The following is a 22,100-nucleotide window of genomic DNA, read 5'->3' on the forward strand; positions in this document are numbered from 1 at the left end:
CAGCAATGTCCTCTAAATCTCTAAATGAACGGAAGTCTGTACGGGCAAACTATGGAACTATGGGCAATAAATGTTTGAATTTCATATTTTTGCAATGTATTTCTCCTCAAGTCTTACATATTTTATTATGTGATTTTCCGCACAATTTAATGTGTGACATAAATATTTATTATTTTACAGTTGAGTTAAAGAGGCCCTCACATGGAATGCAAAACTCCCATTTATTCAAATTGACACAGGTGTGAAAAAGTTCATTTGACAATATGTTACAGACATGTACAAACACTGCAATAGAATACATTCTTTGTGCAAAATAAATGCATATTAAAGTTAACACGTCTCAGTTGTGTTAAAAATGGACTGCTTTGGAATATATTATTATGCATATTTATATTTCTTGTTATGCAATGCGGTAAATCTGTATCACTTTTGGGCGAGAAAAAAAACATTCACGTTTCTTCAGATCAACATCGTAAACGTGCTCGACACCCTTAAAAAAGTTTAGCATTTGTCCTTCCTAAACTGTGTATTTGCATAGGCATGGCAGGCACATTCTCAAGTAAACGACACCAGTTTACTTTTCTGAGTTTAAACAGCCTGTTGTTGACCAGCAGTTACTTCTAACAGGTGAAGTTTTGCCAGCGATTTAAAGACAAAGTATTAAAGCCCAAATTCACACAGAAGGTGGAAGCAAATGTTCTGTAGATAAGAACGTAGCAGTCTATGGCATGTCCTGTTTTACATTACTGCATTTCATTCGGTCCTGGCTCGGATCCTTATACACCAATCAAGTGTTGGGTTACAGCGCAGATCGGCTCAGCACCCACCCGGACTGCAGGAATGAGCGCAAGCCCTTCCTGCCAAGTCTCTCCAATAACCTCCGTGTGACACAGAGGGGACCCTTTGTGAAAGGACCCTTCCAGCGACCACTGAACACTGTTTAATTAACCTTTCCTCCTTTGCTTCCATATTCCCATGTTTTCCTAGGAGGCCGAAATGAAAGGTGTAATCCCCCCGTCCCCATACAAATACACACATATACTGTACACACACACCTTTTCTTTGAGTAATCAGAGCTCAAGATTTTTTCCAACTGCTCTATTATAACAGCGTAGAATTGGCCGTTGTTTAAACACCGGAAATTGCCTTTCTAAGAGTGGAAGGCGGTCTGGGCTGCGTGGCTGTGCTCCGATGGAAGCGGTCGGGGGACATCCTGGCGACCGGGAGCCCAGACAACCAGGAGCGAAGGGGAACAATAGCCCTCTACGACCTCCCTGCCCCGAATCCAGCTCTCGGGAATTACGGCGAGCAGGCGAAGAGAAAGCTGGAGGGTGATTAGAACAGGCACGAAAAGACGTTCAATAGGCCATAATCAAGGTCAGAAACGAAAGGGCGGAGAGGGTCGAGCAAGAATGCCAAGGAAGGGGACTGCGGTACATAAAAATCAAGGGTTCGGCCCTTTGTGTACAGGGAGAATCTTGTGTCACGATCTGATCCTCATGAATGAGCAAGGGAGGTGTGATGAGATGCTTCACAGAGGTCGCTTGAGGACACCATCACGGTCATCATGAGAAATGCAGTGGACGTAACAGAATCTCAGTGTGAACAGGTGCGGAGTCATCATCATCACATCATCAGAGAGAGCACCGAGGGGTCCGGACGCTCAGACATCAGTACAGAGACGTCAAGGGATTGTCAAGAGTCCCCAAAGCGTGCAAGCATGCTGTAGTCCACCCTATATACACACCCGGCCAAGAGTCAATGACGCATGTAAAGAACAGTAACACTGTTACATACTGACCCCTGGTGTTTACAATTAAAAACTGCAGCTGGTTAGAAATTGGAAAATATTGTAGTCATTGCATAGTTACATTTTGGACAAAGTGTGCCACAGCTCAAGACCAATAGGCTCAGTGTTGTGAGAGAAAACAATGCGAAGGACAAAAAAGGCAAGCAGGTTACTTCAATATAATGCATGACGTTAAGGCACCTTTAAAATCAACACTGGCTGATGTCCACTGACATAAACACTAGATCTTCAAAACACCCTTTTTGACATCTTCAGGGTGAGTAACCGGTCTACCGAGAGCATTTTGTTAGTGTGTATGAGAGCAATGTGCAATTTTCTAATATGATACACTAACTTCGCCATTCAATCAAATGCATTTCAATACAAAAGGATGTATTCCCACAGGGATCGCTTAACACACACAGGTTCGGGCACGACATCATCAGATCATCTCAGGAATGTTCTCACCCTACTGAAGTTCCTCTTCAGGTCAGACACCCCTCCAGGGATGACAAGTGCACCATAAATAAATAAACAGTTTAAAAAAGACCCGTCGACTCCACGTGCGAGTACAAAAAAACATTTGTTGTTCACAGGAAGTTAGGTGAGGTACACGAGTCCTGATGGTTCGTTTTAGGGTTAATATGAGAGGACAACACTTTTACATCAACTGTGTCAGGATAAACTAATGTTCCATCGAACCTCGAGCTCCTGTTGAAACACGTCCATGTTGTACTGCAGCAAAACGCCGCTCCAGGCCACTCTCGCACCTTTTCGTAATAAACACACACACAGATGTAGCATCATCCTCATCCCCAAATAATTCAGCCCTCTTGGCGTGCGTGCGTATTATGTGGGGGGTGTGTTATTTCTAATGCATACTGGCAGTCTTTAGTTGAAAAGGATAGAATCTGGGTCTCTGTTGGCCATCTGCGCCATGTGTTTCAGAATGTCCTTTTTAGTAATGATTCCCAGCAAACGCCTAATAACAGAGAGAGAGAGAGAGAGAGAGAGAGAGAGAGAGACAGGAGAAAAAAATGACAGTTTAAGTTTATACAAATTCACTGATCTCTCAACTGACACAAATACTGTATAATACGAAACTAAATTAAACAGATGGGCTACTTGTGTGCATGGGAGAGAATATGAATATGATGTGTGTACAACATTGTGTGTCTTAGGTTTAGCTACGCTAGTAACAGTGAAACTCTAGAGAATACTTTCACACAAAAAAACCTTAACATTTAAAGCAGTCCTCAATAACAGTACACACCTTATATATCAGCCAAATTATGTTTTACTTCAAATCTAATATTTTATTGTGTGAGGATTTGGGGGACAGAAAACATCATTAGTCTGGTATGCGACTATACATCTATGAGATGCTCTTAAACACTAAAACAAACCTGTGCGTGTATGTTCTCTATTCTGTGCAATTCACTTTTATTGTGCTAGATAGAATAAGGGTGGATAACAAAGTCCATTTGATCTGCTCAACATAAGGAGTCGATTAACGCACACATGCACTTGAAAAGAAAAACAACTGTAGGGAGAATCAGTTTCAGCTGTTTTTGAACAAATATGGCAGGAATGGTTTTTGTAACCTTTGTGAAAACAAAAGACAAGAAAACCAGTATGGACTTTCAACATACTGAGGGAAAAAATCCCCATTATAAGGCTGTTGAGACAGTTTTATTCAATTAATTCTACACACGATCCAGTTGGTTCTATTTGTATAGTACTTCTTATATTGTACTTATTTGTGAAGATGCTTTGAAACAATAAAGTACAATATGAAGCTGGTTTTAAAACAATAAATGCTCCAATGATCATGGCAGATAATGATTCCTATGACTGACAGAGAGATCACAGGGGGTCTAAGGGATGTTGTCAGAGGTATAATATGCAAGGCCCTATGATTTTCACGATGCTGAAAACGCACACAGAATCACGAAATCCAGGCATAAAAACAAAATGTACTGTTTTGCATGGAATGTGACAGAATGTGACAGAATCCTTTTGCAAATACCGGGTTTTACTACCTGGCAGATAAAATGTTCCTGTTTGTGTAAAGTGTTTATGTATGTGTGAGCAAGGTACATAGAGAGAAACATATTGCTGCTGTCCTTCTAAAGCCTCATATCTCCATATTTCGGGTTTTTGTGCCATAAATCATTATTATTAGGTCACCCTTCATTTCTTTTCAAAATGTCTAACAAATAAAAAGCATCAACTTTGACAACACATTATTTAAGCATTTAAATATAACCAACAGTTTTGCCATTTCCTGAAAAACAGCACATTTGGACATTCGGAAAGGACTTTTAATAGACTGGTATTCGATTGTATAGTTTTATGATATCAGTTCTTTTTATAAAGTTAATGATTTTTATTTAATGTAACCTTTAAAACACAAACATTAAATTGGGAGATTGTATAGAATCCTAATTATGCCACAAACAGACTGGTCTCATGAATGGCATGTACAGATAAATGCAGTCAAATATAAATCTTTTGTTTATTTGATTCTGGATGCAACAACATTACGCAAATTACAACCTCCTGCCTATGATGTGTGCAGAGAAAGCAGAAAAATCTGCCCTGATCACATATCTCACGTATCCACCGCCTTGTACAAACCACACACAGATCCACACACTCACCCATTCTGTCTGACCAGACACTGCCGCAGGCCGAGCTTACGGAAGATGTCCACCACGGTTTCCATGGGCGTGTGCACAGTTACAGTAAAGGGGCTGAGGTCTAGAATGCTGTGCAGTTTTACTGCAGGGGGAGCGTTTGGCGATGAGTCCGGATCACATTCAGTGAACAGTACTGCAGACACACTGACAACACCGTTTTGATATCTCTGAGCATTTTCTGATCAGAAAAGTGAAGAAAGAAAATGAAGTTAGTTGCATAAACAAGACTCTTAAAACAAGAACAAAAAAATTCATTACTGAGGGAAATGAAACACTAATATGACAAGAACAGACTGAACTTACGGTTCCAATCTGATTAGCCGGCTGCTTTTAAACATTCTGGAAGTTTATATCAGCGAGCCAGACAACAAAGTTGCATTTAAAAGGCGCCAGACGGACAAAGTTTACAAGATCTTTTGATAGAGTTTAGCTTGAGATATTTAGTAGCGAGTAACCAAGATATCCTGTGAGAATTCTTTGAAAATATCACAACTGCACAACTTTAGTTGATGATTTGTTTTAAATGAACGTGGAGCCGGGCATGCAAATACATACCTAAAGATATAACCAGATCCTTCCTCAATACAAAGCCCACCAGTCTCTGCGACTCCTGGGTGATCACCACAGGAAAGCCACTGTAGGTGGTGTCTGAGATCAGCCTCTCCACGTCTTCCACCGTCATTCCGCTTTCTCTTAACACAGAGAGAGGCGGGTCGCTCCGCTGTGGCCTCATCACATCTACGGCAAGAGTCTTGTGGTGGAATTCCTCTTTTGGCTCCAGGAAGGGATAACCGTTGAGACGGATGTGAGCTTCGTAGATGCCCTCACGACCCAGAGCGTCCGCAACCCATTTGCTGGTCATAGCGGCAGCCATGAGGGGCACGATGTATTCTAAACCGCCCGTCAGCTCGAACATGATGACCACCAGAGAGACGGTCATCCGGGTCACACCACCTGGAGCGGGAAATGAGAAAAACAGTTTCCTGTTAGTCGGATTTACGCTGCAGCAGTATAATAGCTTCTACCACAAAGTAAAGTGTGTAAAAGTGTATCAAATATATATTTCATATTTGTATATTAATTCAGATATACAGTTTTGCCTTTAATAAGCATTTCTGAATCTATTTAGGATATTCCAGTCCAGAAACAAACCTCAGGAATGACAAAGTCACGCAACAGCGATGTCAAAGACTAAGAAAAAAAGACTTGTTTCATCACATATTAGATTTTGAACTGATCCTAAAGTACATGTTCAACATTAGATTTGTTATTAAAATATGAATATGAACGTGTTTTCTTTCTTTGCAGTACACAAGACCTGCAAACACTGCATCTGTTTTGTTATTTTGAACATTTATTTTCCTATATGGTTGGTAGTCAATAGTGCCGCAGAACTGTTTGGACAACTCGAGGGGGAGAGCATTATGATAGAATAAAAAATGTTGTGTGAACTATCCGTGGCTGTAAATGGATTGGGTTCTCTTTTACTAAAATAGCTTTTTTTTGGCGTGTTTTACTGCAGTTTTCATTTTTGCAGGTCTGACTAGGGGGAAACTACAGCATGAGTCACTCACCAACACTCATTACTTTCTTCTGTGTTTCCTGAGCGATAGTGTGACAAGCCTTACCAACCATCACATAATTAGGATGTATAAAAGAAAATAACTAATTAAAAGTGTGATACAGCCAAGCACACAGGAAGGTCATTCAACGCTCCAGAAAATCCCCTTTAAATACTTCTACTGCACGGAAGACGGCACAAGGCAATTTGGTTCAATTGAGAACTGAAAAATAAACCATCTGGAAAATGAATCAGTCAATTACACACATAATGCGGCTGAATCACCCCTCACCCAGACAGGCTGCCGCGCCCACCATGGCGTACAGGCCTGGAGTGATGCAGTCTGCTCCGGGAGAGCACCAGCCTCTGAAAACCGGCCAGTCATGGTGGGAGATGGCCAGCTGCTCCATGGCCACACCAAGAAGTCTTCCAGCTATTGCACCCACCGCCATACTGGGTATGAACAGTCCCGATGGCACCTGAAGAGAGATGGGGGAACAAAAGGAAAGGATGAACATTAACCTTTAATGGATATTTCAGCATTTGGTAGACACTTTAAACTGAAAAGATTTTCAAGCTATACATTTTATGAGCACATGAATTTCCTTGAAATTCAACCCACACGAGAGCTCCAAAAAGTTTTATTTATCGTCTGTTTAGCATTTATAGCATATTTATTATATCCCTCTACTTCGTACATCTACAGCAAAAGGTTCCTTACCTTCATGCCAAATGTAACCACAGTGATGAACATCTTGAAGAGCAGAGCAAGCACTAGCTGCCACACAGCCGTATAGAGCCCTGATCCCGCTGGTCGGTCTCCCAACCCATTAGAGCCATTGACAGCGGTAACATTTCCAAGAACCTTTCCGCTTTTGCCGGTGTATTCGCAAAGCTTAGAAGAGTCCATCAGACCACAGTCATTGAAGAGTTCAGAGATGAGTTCACTGCTGCTCATCCGCGTGTATTCGTTTGGAAACGCTAGCAGCGCTGTGGCCAGCGTCACCACCAGAACCTCCAGCACAGGGTAGTGGCCAAGCCGAGTGGTCTTCCGTTTACGACACCAGGCAATGTTAGCTCGAATGAAGAAAGCCCCCCAGAGACCACCGAAGATGCCCAGAAGAATGAAAGGTAAGAGCTCTAAAAGATGCCAGGGTGTGTGGAACTCCACGTAGAAGAGGACTAAGCGACTGTTGCCGAAGGGATTGATGGAGCGAAGCGTGAACGCAGCAACTAGAGCGGCGAAGAACGAACGCCAGAGAGTCTTCAGAGGGAAGTAGTAGCTGACCTGAAAGAATGAATAAATGTAAGAGAGGGAAAGATCTGTAAATCTTAAAAAAAAGTTAATGTTACATGCTGATTCAGACAGTACATTACATAAGCATTATTGATGCAGCATTAAAGCATTAAAGAGATTTTGAAGGCATGATTTTGAAAGAGAATTTAAAATGTTTAATGCAAAAACACAGTAAAAACGTTGATCTAGTGACTACTAACTACTTAAATTAAAGTGATAGTTCACCCAAAGATGAAAATTCTGTCATCATTTACTTACTCTCTTGTCATTTCAAACCTGTATGACTTTCTGGTCACACTTCAATAAAGGGGGCAATTCTCGCTATTAACAATCCAACAACTATGACTTTTCCCCCAATAAACTCTTAATTTGTTGCTTATTAATAGCAAGTAAGGTAGTTGTTAGGTTTAGGTATTGGGTAGGATTAGGGATGTAGAACATGGTCATGCAGAATATGTGCTTTATAAGTACTAATAAACAGCCAATATGCCAATAATAGGCATTCTACTAATAACTAGTTAATAGTGAGAATTTCCCCCTATACTGAAGTGTTACCGACTTTCTTCTGCAGAACACAAAGGAAGATATTTTGAAGAATGTTCAAAATATGTTAACAGAACAAGGGCGATACCCATTGAGTTACATTGGTTTTGTGTCCATACAATAGAAGCGAATGGGAACCACGGTTGTTCAGCTGCCAACATTCTTGATGATGGAATTTTCATTTATGGATGAACTTCACTTTAACAAATGTAAAAATTCAGCTTGAGATGCTGAAAAAGATTGTTGTATTTTGTTCAGGCTCCTATTTGTTTTTTGCAAACAAAACCATCCCCATATTACGGATGCCTTCTATTGGCACTAATTCATCATCCATTTGCTATTGCCATTTTGATAATGACAAGCTATGTTTTGTGCTTTCTATGGGATCAAAAAAAGAAGAGTGAAATGAATCTCTTCGGCACATTAATATTAATTTTGAACAATATGTGATATTCACAGTATTCTGTAATTATATAATATCTTCAGGACATCGATCATATCTAAGATCACCCAGCTCCTAATACAAATTAAGTATTCATCGTCTCGAGGCCCTCACATTTAGTTTGATTCTATTCAAGGTGCACATACATATAAAGGGTTGGGAATTGAAAGTCAATTCAAATTTGGAATCGGATTTGAAAGGTTGGGATTCGGATATTTGAAAATAAAAATGTCTATTCTCATATCAATTCCTGTGTGCATATTTTCAGAAATATGCTTGTGTTAAATTTTGATAAAGCACAGGAACCAGAATTTGACCAAAGTTTCATTCGAGTAAATACAGTTTAACCATGATGTAGTTAAACTATGTTCAGAGAAAGGAATACCTTTAAAATGTTCTGCGGTAAAGACAAGTTGCGAAAATGACTTTTTTGCTAATATTGCAGCTAATTGGCAGCTCGTAAGGTTTACTAGAGTAGTTTTGACTCATAGCATCTTAATATACACACTTATACAGTAATATACAATTATTTTTAAAATGACACGCAAAGTACAGAATTACTAAGCTGTAGGGTATGGACACACAATAAATACTTACATAGAAAAGATGATATTTACCTAGGTGGCCTAATCTGTCAGCAATGTGATCATGTGGTGATTTCTGTTTCCATAGAAACTGGACTTGTTTGTCTTTGATAAAACTTCATTATAAAAGCCTTTTTTCATTGTTGCGGTAAGGACTCGAAAGTGTGGGACAGGCACATTTATTTCATAAAATTTACAGCAAAATAAACAAAAACATTTACGATGCTGTAAATTAATATGTATATTAAACAATTATATTTGAAATAATGTCAAATTGTTATTAAATTAGCTTATTTTACATATCTTTATATTCTTGTGGGATATGAACAAAAACAGTGTTTGGACCTAAATATGCTATATCATTTTATATTAAAATAACATTAATCATCAATTATATATTTGTTCAAGGTGTGTGATGACACTGTGAATATATTTATAAAGTTTTGACATAAATCTAAAATTTCACTGCTGGGACTTAAGTGCTCGCAGTTGCAGAAACACCCATATATACACAAAACATTGCTCATAAATATATAGGCTAAATGACTATACAGGTTAATATCTAAAAGTTGTACTTAAACTGTGGAATTGAAACTGGGAAGCAGAATCTGATTCGGAATCAATCAAATTCAAACGATACCCAAACCTCGATATATTCTATATAATATACTTTTCAAGTTCATGGACACATTTATTTGTCATTGACCTGTAGCATTAAATAAAAATCATAAAATGCTATGGACACAATCAGAATAGGTAGTGAAGCAGAAAATAAACAATTGTGTAATAAATACATACGAATCTATGGAATTGATCAAAAAGAGCTAGAACATGAAATGAAAAGTGTTTACCTCCTCCAGACTGAACAACACCCCTCCAATAGGAGCACCAAATGCAACTGACACACCCACTGCAGACGCTGCAGACAAAACCTGATACGCACATATTTACATCTGTTACAATCCATGTCAAATTGTCAACTGAAATGCATAATAAAAGCACGTCCATCCTCACTGACTCATGAACACAATAAATAATACAGACATGTTGTGTCAGGCGAACAGCCGAGAAAAATTCTGGCCCGACCAAATTGGCAACTGGTAACTTTCAGCACTTCAACTAACAGAGGCCAAGAAGCAATGTATTACATTACAAGTTTTGATCCAAGACACAAAATACCCTCTGCATCACTTGTAATTTTTCCTCATTCTATCCCACACTCCATTTTCCTTATCTCCACATCACTCCATTCCTCCTCTCCTTATCTATTTCCCAGTTCCTCTCACCTCTCGTCTCTTGGCCTCGTTTCGACTGTATTTGGTGAAGAAATGGCAGAGGATATTTGCGCAGCAGCAGGCGACATGGACCAGCGGTCCCTCTTTTCCCAGACTGAGGCCAGAAGAGACGGCCAACACCAGTGTGATGGTCTTTATGATCAGAGTCCACTTTCCCAGGTACCCTCGGATTATAAAACCACTCAGGATGGTCTTGATCTGCAAGAATATAGAGAGATAACTGGTCATTTCCCTGAAATAGACTTGTGGAACTGTTTTTATTCATTGAAGCAGACATTCTTGGCATGTCTTGGAGGAAAAGGATCATTTTTAGAACAACCATTAAAGCCAGCCATAAATCTGACCTGACATCTCATGCACGCTGTAATAATCTAGGTCAGTAATATCAATACGATACTAGACTGTCGTCCCTGCCAAGTTGGGAGTGCAGAAGGCACTTTGGCTGAAAACATTATAAACAACTGAAAACATGAAATAAAACTGTAAAAGTGAGGGAAAGTGTAATGCGCTGATATGAATCATTCCAACTGTCTGTCTGTTCTCGCTTCACTCGGAAGAAAATGTCTACTAATGTCTGGCTCACAGCTGTTATTGTGTTTTGGATGTTTGCAGGACTGTTGCTAGGTGGTGATTATTTGGTTAAAAAAGTAGATTTGAGTTTTCACGGATGTTCATAGCACACAGGGCAGTAACAGAATTTCAATACTTAAAACTTCGCGGTTGATGAGCAAGCACGACTCAGAACTAATGTCTTGAAGCATATTTCATATTGCCCACAGAAGCTATAAAACAAGTTCAAGTGTTCTCTTGAGAAAACAAAACAGAAAAATAATAACAGTGATGCACAGCCTGTGGGCTTTGGTGTGTTAGAAAAGCACCATTATTCAGTTCAAATAATGGTGATCAATTTGATGCTTGTGGTATAATACAACACACTTCACCTTTAAAAGCACAGCAGAGAACAAGACATCTGGCTGTGTCTGCTTTTACTCTATTGAACTTCCAGCTTCCCATCAACAACAGAAGTTGTCTGTTTCTGTCTCTGTTCTGTTATATTCAGACCAGAGAGAGGGAGAGATTTACACGGTAAAGAGCTTCAGGCGGGATGTTGAGACAGCCTGGCCACACATGCTCATGCAACTTCAGATCTTTACAAACCTTTAACACAGCACTGTATCTGTCTACAAAATATACTTTTTTTAGACAACAGTGGATTCTGACTACCCATAGACAAGTGTATGAATGTTCATTTCAGTACTACATACAGTACCTCCCCCTATGGGGGGTGTCAGTGACTGTTCTATGTCACTGACACCCCACAGACACCCCACAGGAAACTATTAAAAGGACCTCATGTCATATTTCATTTAAAGTACGGTGAAAGTATAAGAAAAAATGGGGCAACATCTCCAAGACGCTCAGAACAACCACCCTTGACACTAAGATGTTTTAGGCACTACTTAGATGTTCTCAAAATAATGCCATGAATAGATTTTATTTAAAAAGAAACAAATAGTAAATCGATAAACTAAATCAAAGCAATATTTCCTGTGGCTTTAAAACAGCTTTTCTGTTTCACACACAGTTTATACAATAGATTTGAAAAGCTTTGTTGTGACAACAAATGTGATTCGATTTTTGCTTGTATAATAAATGTCAATAATTGTAAATAATGTCATTCTACATGTGTTTAGCTGTGCATTTTGTGTACAGTGTGCTGCCAGTACATTGTGTTTTCTGTAAACCTTGTAAATACTGTTACTACATGACTGCAATGTCAGTGGACCGTAAAGAATGTTCATTTGCAGTAAACTCACGTGTATAGTGGCAATAATGTAATTTGATCTATGTTTCTTTGATCTATTATCAAAGTTTATTGATAACATTCAAAACTTCATAAAGAGAATCCTTAACGTAAATATACTATGGCTGGTGGAAAGTTGCATGATGGGAAAATCAAAACAAAGCATATGATACAGGTGTGAGAGTGATTGTGTCTCACCTCTGGTATTCCTGAACCGCAGGCGTACGGGGCAAAAGCTCTGACAAGACTCACTGCCAGGAAGGCAAAGAAAAGAGCCCAGCACACATACATCAGATAATTCACCACGTATGCACTGGCCCCCTGCAGGACACACACAGAATAAAGCGGATGGGTAAAGGCCTTATACACTGTCACCACCTACAGGACTTATTCAAACACAAGCCCTTTTTTCTGAGCCGATAGCTGTGAATAAGATTAAAACATTTAAAACATCAAAACATTCAATCTTTTAACCAGGGTGTTGAAAATAAATATGGGGGTTATAAAAGAACCTTTGAAAGCTTTACAATAGACTGTTTCAGCAGCAACAACATAAACAAATGTTATGTGGCCCAAACTTAACTTCCGGTTGTCCTCTGCAAAGAATGAATAACTGTAGTTTTAATTTAATTTAATACAAATAGTCTACGATAGAATATGCATATAAATAAATTGTTATATTTGAACCAAACACTGACTGCAAGTTAACTTCAGGCCAGGTTTGTGTATCCGATTAAACCGTCTCTAGGTAATACAATATAAAATATAAGCAATGGCCATTACTGCTTATAGATTTACATATAGATTATAGATTACTTCGTCACTGCTAGTAAAGCTATATTTACAAACAGATCATAAGAATTGCGGAAGATTAATATTGACAAATGATACTATTGAACAATAACTATAGAAACACCTTCAAAGGGATAGTTCACCCAAAAAGGACAATTCTGTCATCATTTACTCACTCTCTTGTCATTTCATACATTTATGACTTTCTTTCTTCCGCAGAACACAAAAGAAGATATTTTGAAAAAACTTGGGATAACCAAACAGCACCGGCCCCCATTCACTTCTATTGTATGAACAGGAGGACACAGAACCAATGCAAGTGAATGGGGTCCAGTTAACAACATTTTTCAAAATATATATTTTTGGTGTTTTGCAGAAGAAAGAAAGTCATACAGGTTTGAAATGACAAAAGGGCGAGTAAATGAAGACAGAATGTTACGTTTTGGGTGAACTACTTCTTTAAAGGGGATGTGCAATGGTGTTTCATGCATTCTGTCTTCTTTACAATGCTTGACAAACTACCCACGCGGTAAGTGAAACTTAGTCCTATGCCTGTTTTGTTGGCAATGGGTTTGCACATGCTTTAGACGTGGTTTATAAAATAATGATTATGCTAAGAATTTCCTGTGCTGTGCCATTTCTTCAAATTGGTATTGCAGCTTCTTTGTCAAACCAGAAGGTGGCGATAGTCCTGCTGAAGAATGAAAAGGTTACACAAGCACACATGGCTGTAATCCACAGGAAGGGAGGCAGCTGGATTCCATTTCATTCAGGCTTCTCAGAACCCTAACTCATAAAATTCATCAGAAAATCCTGGAAATTACTGTAAACTGGGATTCGGCTGATTTGGGATAATTATTACCATAGTCAGACCACAAAGACAAAAAGACACAACAAATACATCGGCACATCATCCATCAACTTGATGATGAATGATCAATAATAAAATAAACTCCTTTTCCCACGCAAATGAAATAAGAACAAGTGTTGGAATCTCAAATAAGATATTTAAAGCAACAAACCACCAAATGACGATGTGGAATGATTTACTTCACATGTCAAATTTTCACCCAGGGTCCGCATGTACCGTGGATTATAAAACTCACCTCATTGACTCCAAACATGAGCTCCGCCCAGCTTCTCCACTGAGGGCACTTGTCTCTTTCCTGAAAAGTGGTTTCATTGGATGTCCAGCAACAGTGTTCATGATTAAACCAGAACCCGTTAAGGCACACGCCATCCTTCAGGTCTGTCATCCAATGGGCAGCAATGTCTATACCTCCAGCCAAAGCCCCTGAGGGGGGAGAGAGGGACACAGAACACCTTCAAATCACAACGTGATGCGCAGTGATCCATCAAACTTCTCATAATAAAACTACATTTTTACATTTTCTGAAGAAGTGTGAGTAGTGATGGCCTCTGCTAAACAATAGTGGGGTGTCAGGTCGGTCCTATGTGGTTGCTAAAGTGTTCCGAGAAGTATACTTAGATAAAGATGGCTGTGGACCCTTCTTTAATGCAAGTCAGACGATTGTTTAGAAACCTAATAGCATTTGATACTTTAATCTAATACTTGTTTTGTTTATGTTTGTTTAAATACCTAGTCACTTATTATTCTTCATGAATACTGCTACTGTAGACTAATGTAGTAGGTCAAATGAAAGGCAAACAACACTATTCCAGAAGCACTTCCTGTTTCATTTCTTAACAGTACACACACAGTATAAAATATACAACCAACAGAACATAAAAAAATAAAATCAAACTGTTTAAATGTGAAATTTAAAAATGTTTAAAGCTGAAACAGGAAGTGATTTTGATCCAGTGTTGTTTATGTCTTGCAAAATCCAAAGTATAATCATAATTTAGCTGATAATGTTGTTCATCAGAAAACCTACTCTGTCAGACTGCAATTAAAAAGTGAGAAATGTAAGAAGGAAGTGAGGAACAGGAAGAGGGCATGAGTTGGGCAGACCTGACATGAGTCCAATGAGGAGCATTAAAAGCCAACCGGAGAAAGCATCAGTGACCCTGAGCAGCAGGGCTAGTGTGGACTGTTTGCTCTTGTTGGTAATCTGAAGGAAAATCCAAATGTTGAAGTGGTAAGATCCAAAGAACATGGCTGCACATGTACATCAATTGTTCGCTCACCTCTCTGTGCCGGTCTCTGTCTTTGGACTTCTCTCTAACCCAGTCGATGGTGTTGAAGTCCTCATAGGTACCAATTCCAGGAACATTCTCATCCAGTAGATCCATCAGTTTAGGACTACCGCTCTGTACCCACTCCACTTTACAGCGGCCTGCAAAGAAGACAACAGAAAAACTCACTGGTCACTCGCGTAAACTCTTGCAAATGCAAGAATGCAAATAAAATTACATTTGACCATCATTTCATTGACATTCAAAGCTGTTAGCATGTACTGGGGTTAGAATAAGGTTTTGTTTCTCAGTGGTAAGTACAAGAAATGGTGAAATGGATGATTTGTCAGATTTCCAAAGGGGACAAATTGTGGAAGCACATATAGCAGAAGCTTTGTACTCTAAGCTTAAATGTTACAGTTTAGTGGTAAGTAGTAAAAGTAGTCTAGTATTTTAAAGTTAATATAATAATACATGCGTTCATGAAATGCATACTGTACATGGTTTCCTTATCAAACAATAATAGGAGAAACAGTTGTTAAAGCTACGATGCCCTATTTGCTAACTCCACTATGCAAATTCTTCATGTCAGATCAAATGAATACACATGACTTTAAGCTCTGTCAAATGCATCTAATCAAACGAGTACAGCAGGTAAGACAGATGTAGAAGCAGAAACACCAGTCCTTCAAAATGGTTTCAAGATTCAGATTCAACAAAAAACAATGCGCCCTCACAGTACAGGGTACTATGCTACAAACGGGCATTTTGATATTGTTAACATAAAAACTGCTATTTATGACAGGTATGTTCCTAGCTAATAATATGTTTTATGCAAAAATCGGAATCCGCTTTATTAGCCAAGTGTGTGCAGACAAACAAGGAATTTGTTGTGGGTTACATATATACATACATATATATATATACGTGACATGAGAACACATTTTTAGGTAATACTACTACTACTACTACTAATGTTGAATAAAATTTGAAACAGTTGTTCAAATTAAATATGCACATGTATTTACATAATACTTAAGAGAGAGAGAGAGGTGGTTATTAGGAGTGGAGCAATAAAATACAGGAAAAATAGACAGGAAATAAAATAAAACAATATTTGACCCTAAATTATTTGTTTGTTAACTTATATTGTCCCCTTACATAGTTTCAAAAGTTCCTTCGTGTCACATGGAACAAAGAAAATCGTACAGGTTTGGAACTACCTTAAATTGAGTAAATTCAGACAGGATTTTCATATTTGTGTGAACAGTTTTTGTAAGAGGAAAATAATGACAATATGGACAATGCTATTTATAAATAACTAGATGCTCTCTGAAGCATCTGAAGTTATTATTTGCAATGAAAGGCAATGTTGGCTGTTGTCTTTAAAGAGACAAAAAGTTATTTGAGGTGTAAATATGTCCTTTTTCTTGAAGGAAAGTCAACAAGTTATACTGAAAATACTGGACCGTTTAGTACTTCAAATAGCCGAAGGACAATAAGGCCTTAAGACTTGAACCCATAAACTGCTATTTGAATCTGAACTGAACTTTGGATTCAGAGGAGAAAAGATGCTTAAAGTGTGGTGGTGTTTTTAAATCAACCAGCAGGCCTATTAAATGATTGCTTTGTATGTCTGTGCACGTCTGTGACGGGGTAAGGATGTTCTGCCAAACATATATAGCATTTTATTAACCAAAAGAGGCATTACAGTTAGAATATGATAAAAAATGGCCTCAGCGTAAGTTATTCGAATGGGCTGGTTGCAAGCCATATTAGACTTCAGTTCAGCAGGTGTGGGCAGGATTATTTTTGCTCGTATAATACTATATGAGAAAAGTGGGATTTTTGGCCGGCAAATATGGCCATTTTTAGATAGAAATACGAAACTGACATACAGTGGATACGGAAAGTATTCAGACCCCCTTAAATTTTTCACTCTTTTGTTATATTGCAACCATTTGCTAAAATCATTTAAGTTCATTTTTTTCTCATTAATGTACACACAGCACCCCATCATTTGTGCAGATTTATTAAAAAAGAAAAACTGAAATATCAAATGGTCCTAAGTAGTCAGACCCTTTGCTGTGACACTCATATGTAAATCAGGTGCTGTCCATTTCTTCTGATCATCCTTTAGATGGTTCTACACCTTCATTTGAGTCCAGCTGTGTTTGATTATACTGATTGGACTTGAGTAGGAAAGCCACACACCTGTCTATATAAGACCTTACAGCTCACAGGGCATGTCAGAGCAAATGAGAATCATGAGGTCAAAGGAACTGCCTGAAGAGCTCAGCGGCAGAATTGTGGCAAGGCACAGATCTGGCCAAGGCTACAAAAACATTTCTGCTGCACTTAAGGTTCCTAAGAGCACAGTGGCCTCCATAATCCTTAAATGGAAGACATTTGGTACGACCAGAACCCTTTCTAGAGCTGGCCGTCCAGCCAAACTGAGCTATCGGGGGAGAAGAGCCTTGGTGAGAGAGGTTAAGAAGACCCCAAAGATCACTGTGGCTGAGCTCCAGAGATGCAGTAGGGAGATGGGAGAAAGTTGTAGAAAGTCAACCATTACTGCGGCCCTCCACCAGTCGGGGCTTTATGGCAGAGTGGCCCGACACAAGTGCAAGACACATGAAAGCCTGCATGGAGTTTGCTAAAATAAACCTGAAGGACTCCAAGATGGTAATTATTTATTATTATTTCCAAGAAATAAGATTCTCTGGTCTGATGAGACCAAGACATAACTTTTTGGTCTTCATTCTAATTGGTGTGTGTGGAGAAAACCAGGCACTGCTCATCACCTGTCCAATACAGTCCCAACAGTGAAGCATGGGGGTGGCAGCATCATGCTGTGGGGATGTTTTTCAGCTGAACGGCCCAGTCAGAGCCCTGACTTAAACCCAATTGAGCATCTCAAAAAAGGGGTAGAGCTATACTGACCTTCCAATGGCCAGGCATTTTTATCCCTCCACAACAGACTGTAAACTGCCATTCAAACCAGAGCCGTTGCAACAACAGAAATTCAAATAAATCACGTCAAGTGATTCATGGAGCCTTCAGATCTTAAAACAGGTCTTGAAACATATTCTAGTATACATATACAGTTGCATCTCTCAATCAATTAGAATATTGTGAAAAAGGTCAATATTTTTCAGAAAGAAAAATATTTTTTCTCATTTCAGAAAGTAAAACCAATATATTATATGGATTACTTACACATAGAGTGAAATATTTCAAGCCTTTAATTCTGAATCTTATTATGGCTTACAGATAATGAAAACCCAAAATGCAGTGTCTCAGAAAATTTGAATATTCTATTAGATCCATAAGAAATATCAGGCTTCTGAATATGTTCATTTTTATGCACTCAATACTCTGTTGGGCCACCTTTTGCATGAAATACTGCATCAATGCGGCATGGCATGGAGGCAATCATTCTGTGGCACTGCTCCGGTGTAATGGAAGCCCAGGTTGCTTTGATAGCGGCCTTCAGGTCATCAGCATTGTTGGGTCTGGTGTCTCATCTTCCTCTTGACTATAGATTCTCTATGGGCTTCAGTTCAGGGGGGCACAGTAACACCATGGTCATTGAACCAGCTTTTGGTACATTTGGCACTGTGGGCAGGTGCCAAGTCCTGCTGGAAAATGAAATCAGCATCTCCATAAAGCTTGTCAGCAGAAGGAAGCATGAAGTGCTCCAAAATGTCCTGGTAGTTGGCTGCGTTGACTGTGGACTTCAGAAAACACAGTGGACCAAAGTCCTCTTTTCAGATTAAAATAAATTTTGCATTTCATTTGGAAATCAAGGTCCCAGAGTCTGGAGGAAGAGTTGAGAGGAACAGAATCCATGTCGCTTGAAGTCCAGTGTGAAGTTTCCACAGTCAGTGATGATTTGGGCTGCCATGTCATCTGCTAGTGTTGGTCCACTGTGTTTTCTGAAGTCCACTTTGTCCTACTTTCTGAAATGAGTGACAAAGGATATTGACCATTTCCACAATATTCTAACTAATTGAGATGCACCTGTACATCCATATACAGTACATTAACAAGGTACTCAGAAATGTACAGAGGATTGTCTGTCATATCGCTCCTATATCTTCTTTTTATCTAAAAAGCACTCGTATCTGCAGGCCAAAAATCCTTATTTTCACATTCAGTGTTATATGACCGGAAGTTAACATGCCCACACTCGCTGATCGGATATCTAATATGGTGGCTTCGTGCAACTGACCAAACTAGCCCACTGGTACCAACCAACTCATATGACATTTACATTAAGGCATTTAGCAGAAGCTTTTATCCAAAGCAACGAACAATTAAATATTCCTCACAACAAACAATAAAGAGATTTAAGGCAATAATATGTAAAGTGCTCTAGCACATGTTATATTGCTGTATTGCTCATTTCAATACTGATGTTTGACTGAACACAGTTAGCTGGAGATTAGGCCCAACAGTTACAGTCCACAAACAATCTAAACCTGAAATCGCCTACATTATGAAGACCTGCCAATGGTTTCCACATGGAAAGGTTCAGCAAACATGATCATAAAGATTGATTCAATCAGCTTTCTCTCTGTTTCCTCAATCATTCAACAACTATACCCCTAGCTCCCTATTATAAACTAAGGTGAATGCACCATTCTAAACAATGCCACACACATTTGAACGTAAGGCCACAAAGACACCAGCTTGCAAGACAACACTGGGAAACAGCTAAAGACTTTTTTTATTTGTATTGTGTTGGCATAGTCATAAACCAGTCATAAAAATCATTATGTCTGGCTATTACTGCCTGACCTTCAGAAACTCTGCTTTTTAGATGTGTGGGAGATCAAGCAGAAAAGTCAAACAGTGACAAGACGTTTCCTGTGCTGATACATATCAGCAAGCATACTGACTAACAGGTCATGTGACATGCTGTTTTCTATTCACATGTATTTATCTGGCAGACACATTCAGCTAACATTTACCATTTTATCAGTCTGATACGAATGCAGGAGCTACCTGGTACAGTGACAACCCAGTATAATGCTGTTAACCTTAGAATTGACCCTGTTTACATCTCTGCAAAATATTTTTATAGTCCATGCCCACTGTATTATATTCTCTCATATTGTATTCTGTATTTATTCAAACTGTATATCCTGCACTTGCTAACTGCACTTCTGGTTAGACCTAAACTACATTTCGTTACACTGTACTTGTATATGTGTTATGACAATAAAGTTGAATCTAATCTAATCTAATCTCCCTGCATCAACCAGACCATCCAGAACACTTCATCAATATCATTGATCTGACCCCCTTTATTTTCTCTTTGCGCAACACTGAAAACAAACAGAAACATACGCAATGGATAATGTTGCCGCAGGCACATGATCAACTGCTTTTATGATTGTTTGGTCATTATCTGGAAGCACAAAATAGTCTGGTAGAGATGTGCTGGGCAGGTAGTGTTATTACACAAATGAATAAATAAATAATGCTTAGTAAATAAAGAAAAACAACGAACATTAAAAACATTCTTGTTTTTAACATATCGAGAGCTTTTTAAAGAAACAGGGACATGATGCTGCATCACCATCTGATACCATCGCTGAACCATGGTGCTACCCAAGAACATTTTGGGCAGATCTTGGGATTCTTTGCTTTAAAGTTAATGTTATGTCGACACTAGGAATACTTTTCTCAGTTACTGAAGCACAGCAATGGTGAAGTGGGGAACAGAGAACAAGTTGTGCAATACAATTCGGGGAACTTCCCTGAATAACGACTTGTTTGTGACATCACATCAACATCATCTGTATCTACGCAGATGTCCACACGGACAAGATCAACATCACTACATGCACTACAATGATGAGCTGTATGTTTAAAAAGTACCATCTAAAAAACCGGCACGCAAACATGTTTATAATAATAAGCGCACAGTGATCAGTGATATCAACGCCACTCGTGCAGTCCCTACCGGCGCTGAAGTCCAGAGGCGGCACATCTTCACTGAAGTCAACCGAGACATCCGAGATATCCACCAACTCATCATCGCTGCTAACACCGTTATAATGATCGCCGTAAAATCCCTCGTTGTCCATCGTTTGACCTGTCGGAGCACAGAAAACACAAATGACTAGTATATCATTGAATAAGTGACGCTGTTATTATGAGGATGTGTTGTGATGTCAGACTGACTGACTGACTGACAGGTCTAAGACAACTTCAGATGTGATCAGACTGAAACAAAGTATCTCTTCCTCTGTGCGAGACAGCTGCTTACAAACAAACTCGTGCAAACTTGCATGAACGACTCGCTTTTACAAACGATGAACATTTTTGCGTTGACAGATGCATCGCGGTCTCCATTCAGTCTGTTTCTATAGTCGTCACGGGACACGTAACTTTCACTTAACATAACTTCGCAGCAAACTAGATTCGTTTGTGCACTATGATGAAGCCTACGAAGATCACTTAAATGACGATATAGGAACACGTACCTCTTCGGAGTTTTGGCAAGCGGTCACCAGTACTTGACTTGAGCCTCCGCAGGTCTTGTGATCGGGATTTTAAAGTCTCGGTTTTAGGAAATGTCTACGTAACACGTTCACCGGCTTCCAGTAAGGTCCGCGCGTCACTGTTCACCCGGTACATCCATCTCAAAGTCTCTTCAAAACGGACGTTTAAAATCCCATCGCACGGGACCTCACGGTCTGATGTGGTCCGGAGGGGACGCTGATCTGATGTTTTTAGCTTAACGTCTCTTTACTTCTTAAACGTTCAGTTTAACCCAAACTCTTGGTTTATAGCGCCACCCAACGTCCTGGGAGTTTGAGAGGAGGCATTTCCTTTAAATTTACATATGTTTTATAACTATAAAACATGACGTTTTTTTCCCTTCATAATAATTTTCACTCAACTCATGATTTATGATTCACATCCGACACTTTCATAACTCGTATTGAAAGACCACAAAATGAACACAAATTGAATTCAATGCAAGAATTATGACCCTCAGTCAAGATTAGTTATGTGTTTGTATTGATGGGCAAAAAAGACTCAAGAATTGAACCCAACTGTGAAATGGCTTATTGTAGCGAACTTGTTGCTCACGTTCCCATATTGTCAAACAACGTCTTTTTACCTCTCACTTTT

At 39.1% G+C, this 22,100-nt stretch overlaps 1 protein-coding gene across 2 annotated transcripts; it reads right to left on the reverse strand.

The window, feature by feature from the left end:
- Nucleotides 1-207: 207 nt before the first annotated feature.
- Nucleotides 208-21,732, reverse strand: clcn5b (chloride channel, voltage-sensitive 5b). Of its 2 annotated transcripts, XM_079461974.1 has the most exons (13): nucleotides 21,446-21,732; nucleotides 20,923-21,054; nucleotides 14,961-15,109; nucleotides 14,785-14,884; nucleotides 13,916-14,103; nucleotides 12,216-12,338; nucleotides 10,205-10,411; nucleotides 9,770-9,850; nucleotides 6,774-7,340; nucleotides 6,345-6,531; nucleotides 5,047-5,445; nucleotides 4,453-4,669; nucleotides 208-2,771 (listed from the first exon to the last, which is right to left on the reverse strand). In XM_079461974.1, the coding sequence occupies exons 2-13, from the start codon at nucleotides 21,044-21,046 to the stop codon at nucleotides 2,681-2,683; spliced, it is 2,433 nt and encodes an 810-aa protein (XP_079318100.1). In that variant the 5' UTR covers nucleotides 21,047-21,054; nucleotides 21,446-21,732; the 3' UTR covers nucleotides 208-2,680. The 2 variants fall into 2 exon arrangements, with proteins under 2 accessions (XP_079318100.1, XP_079318101.1); XM_079461975.1 differs by lacking the exon at nucleotides 21,446-21,732 and having other exon boundaries at nucleotides 20,923-21,165.
- Between the last annotated feature and the right edge of the window lie 368 nt (nucleotides 21,733-22,100).

Source organism: Barbatula barbatula (genome assembly GCF_947034865.1).
Source record: "Barbatula barbatula genome assembly, chromosome: 1".
NCBI lineage: Eukaryota > Metazoa > Chordata > Actinopteri > Cypriniformes > Nemacheilidae > Barbatula > Barbatula barbatula.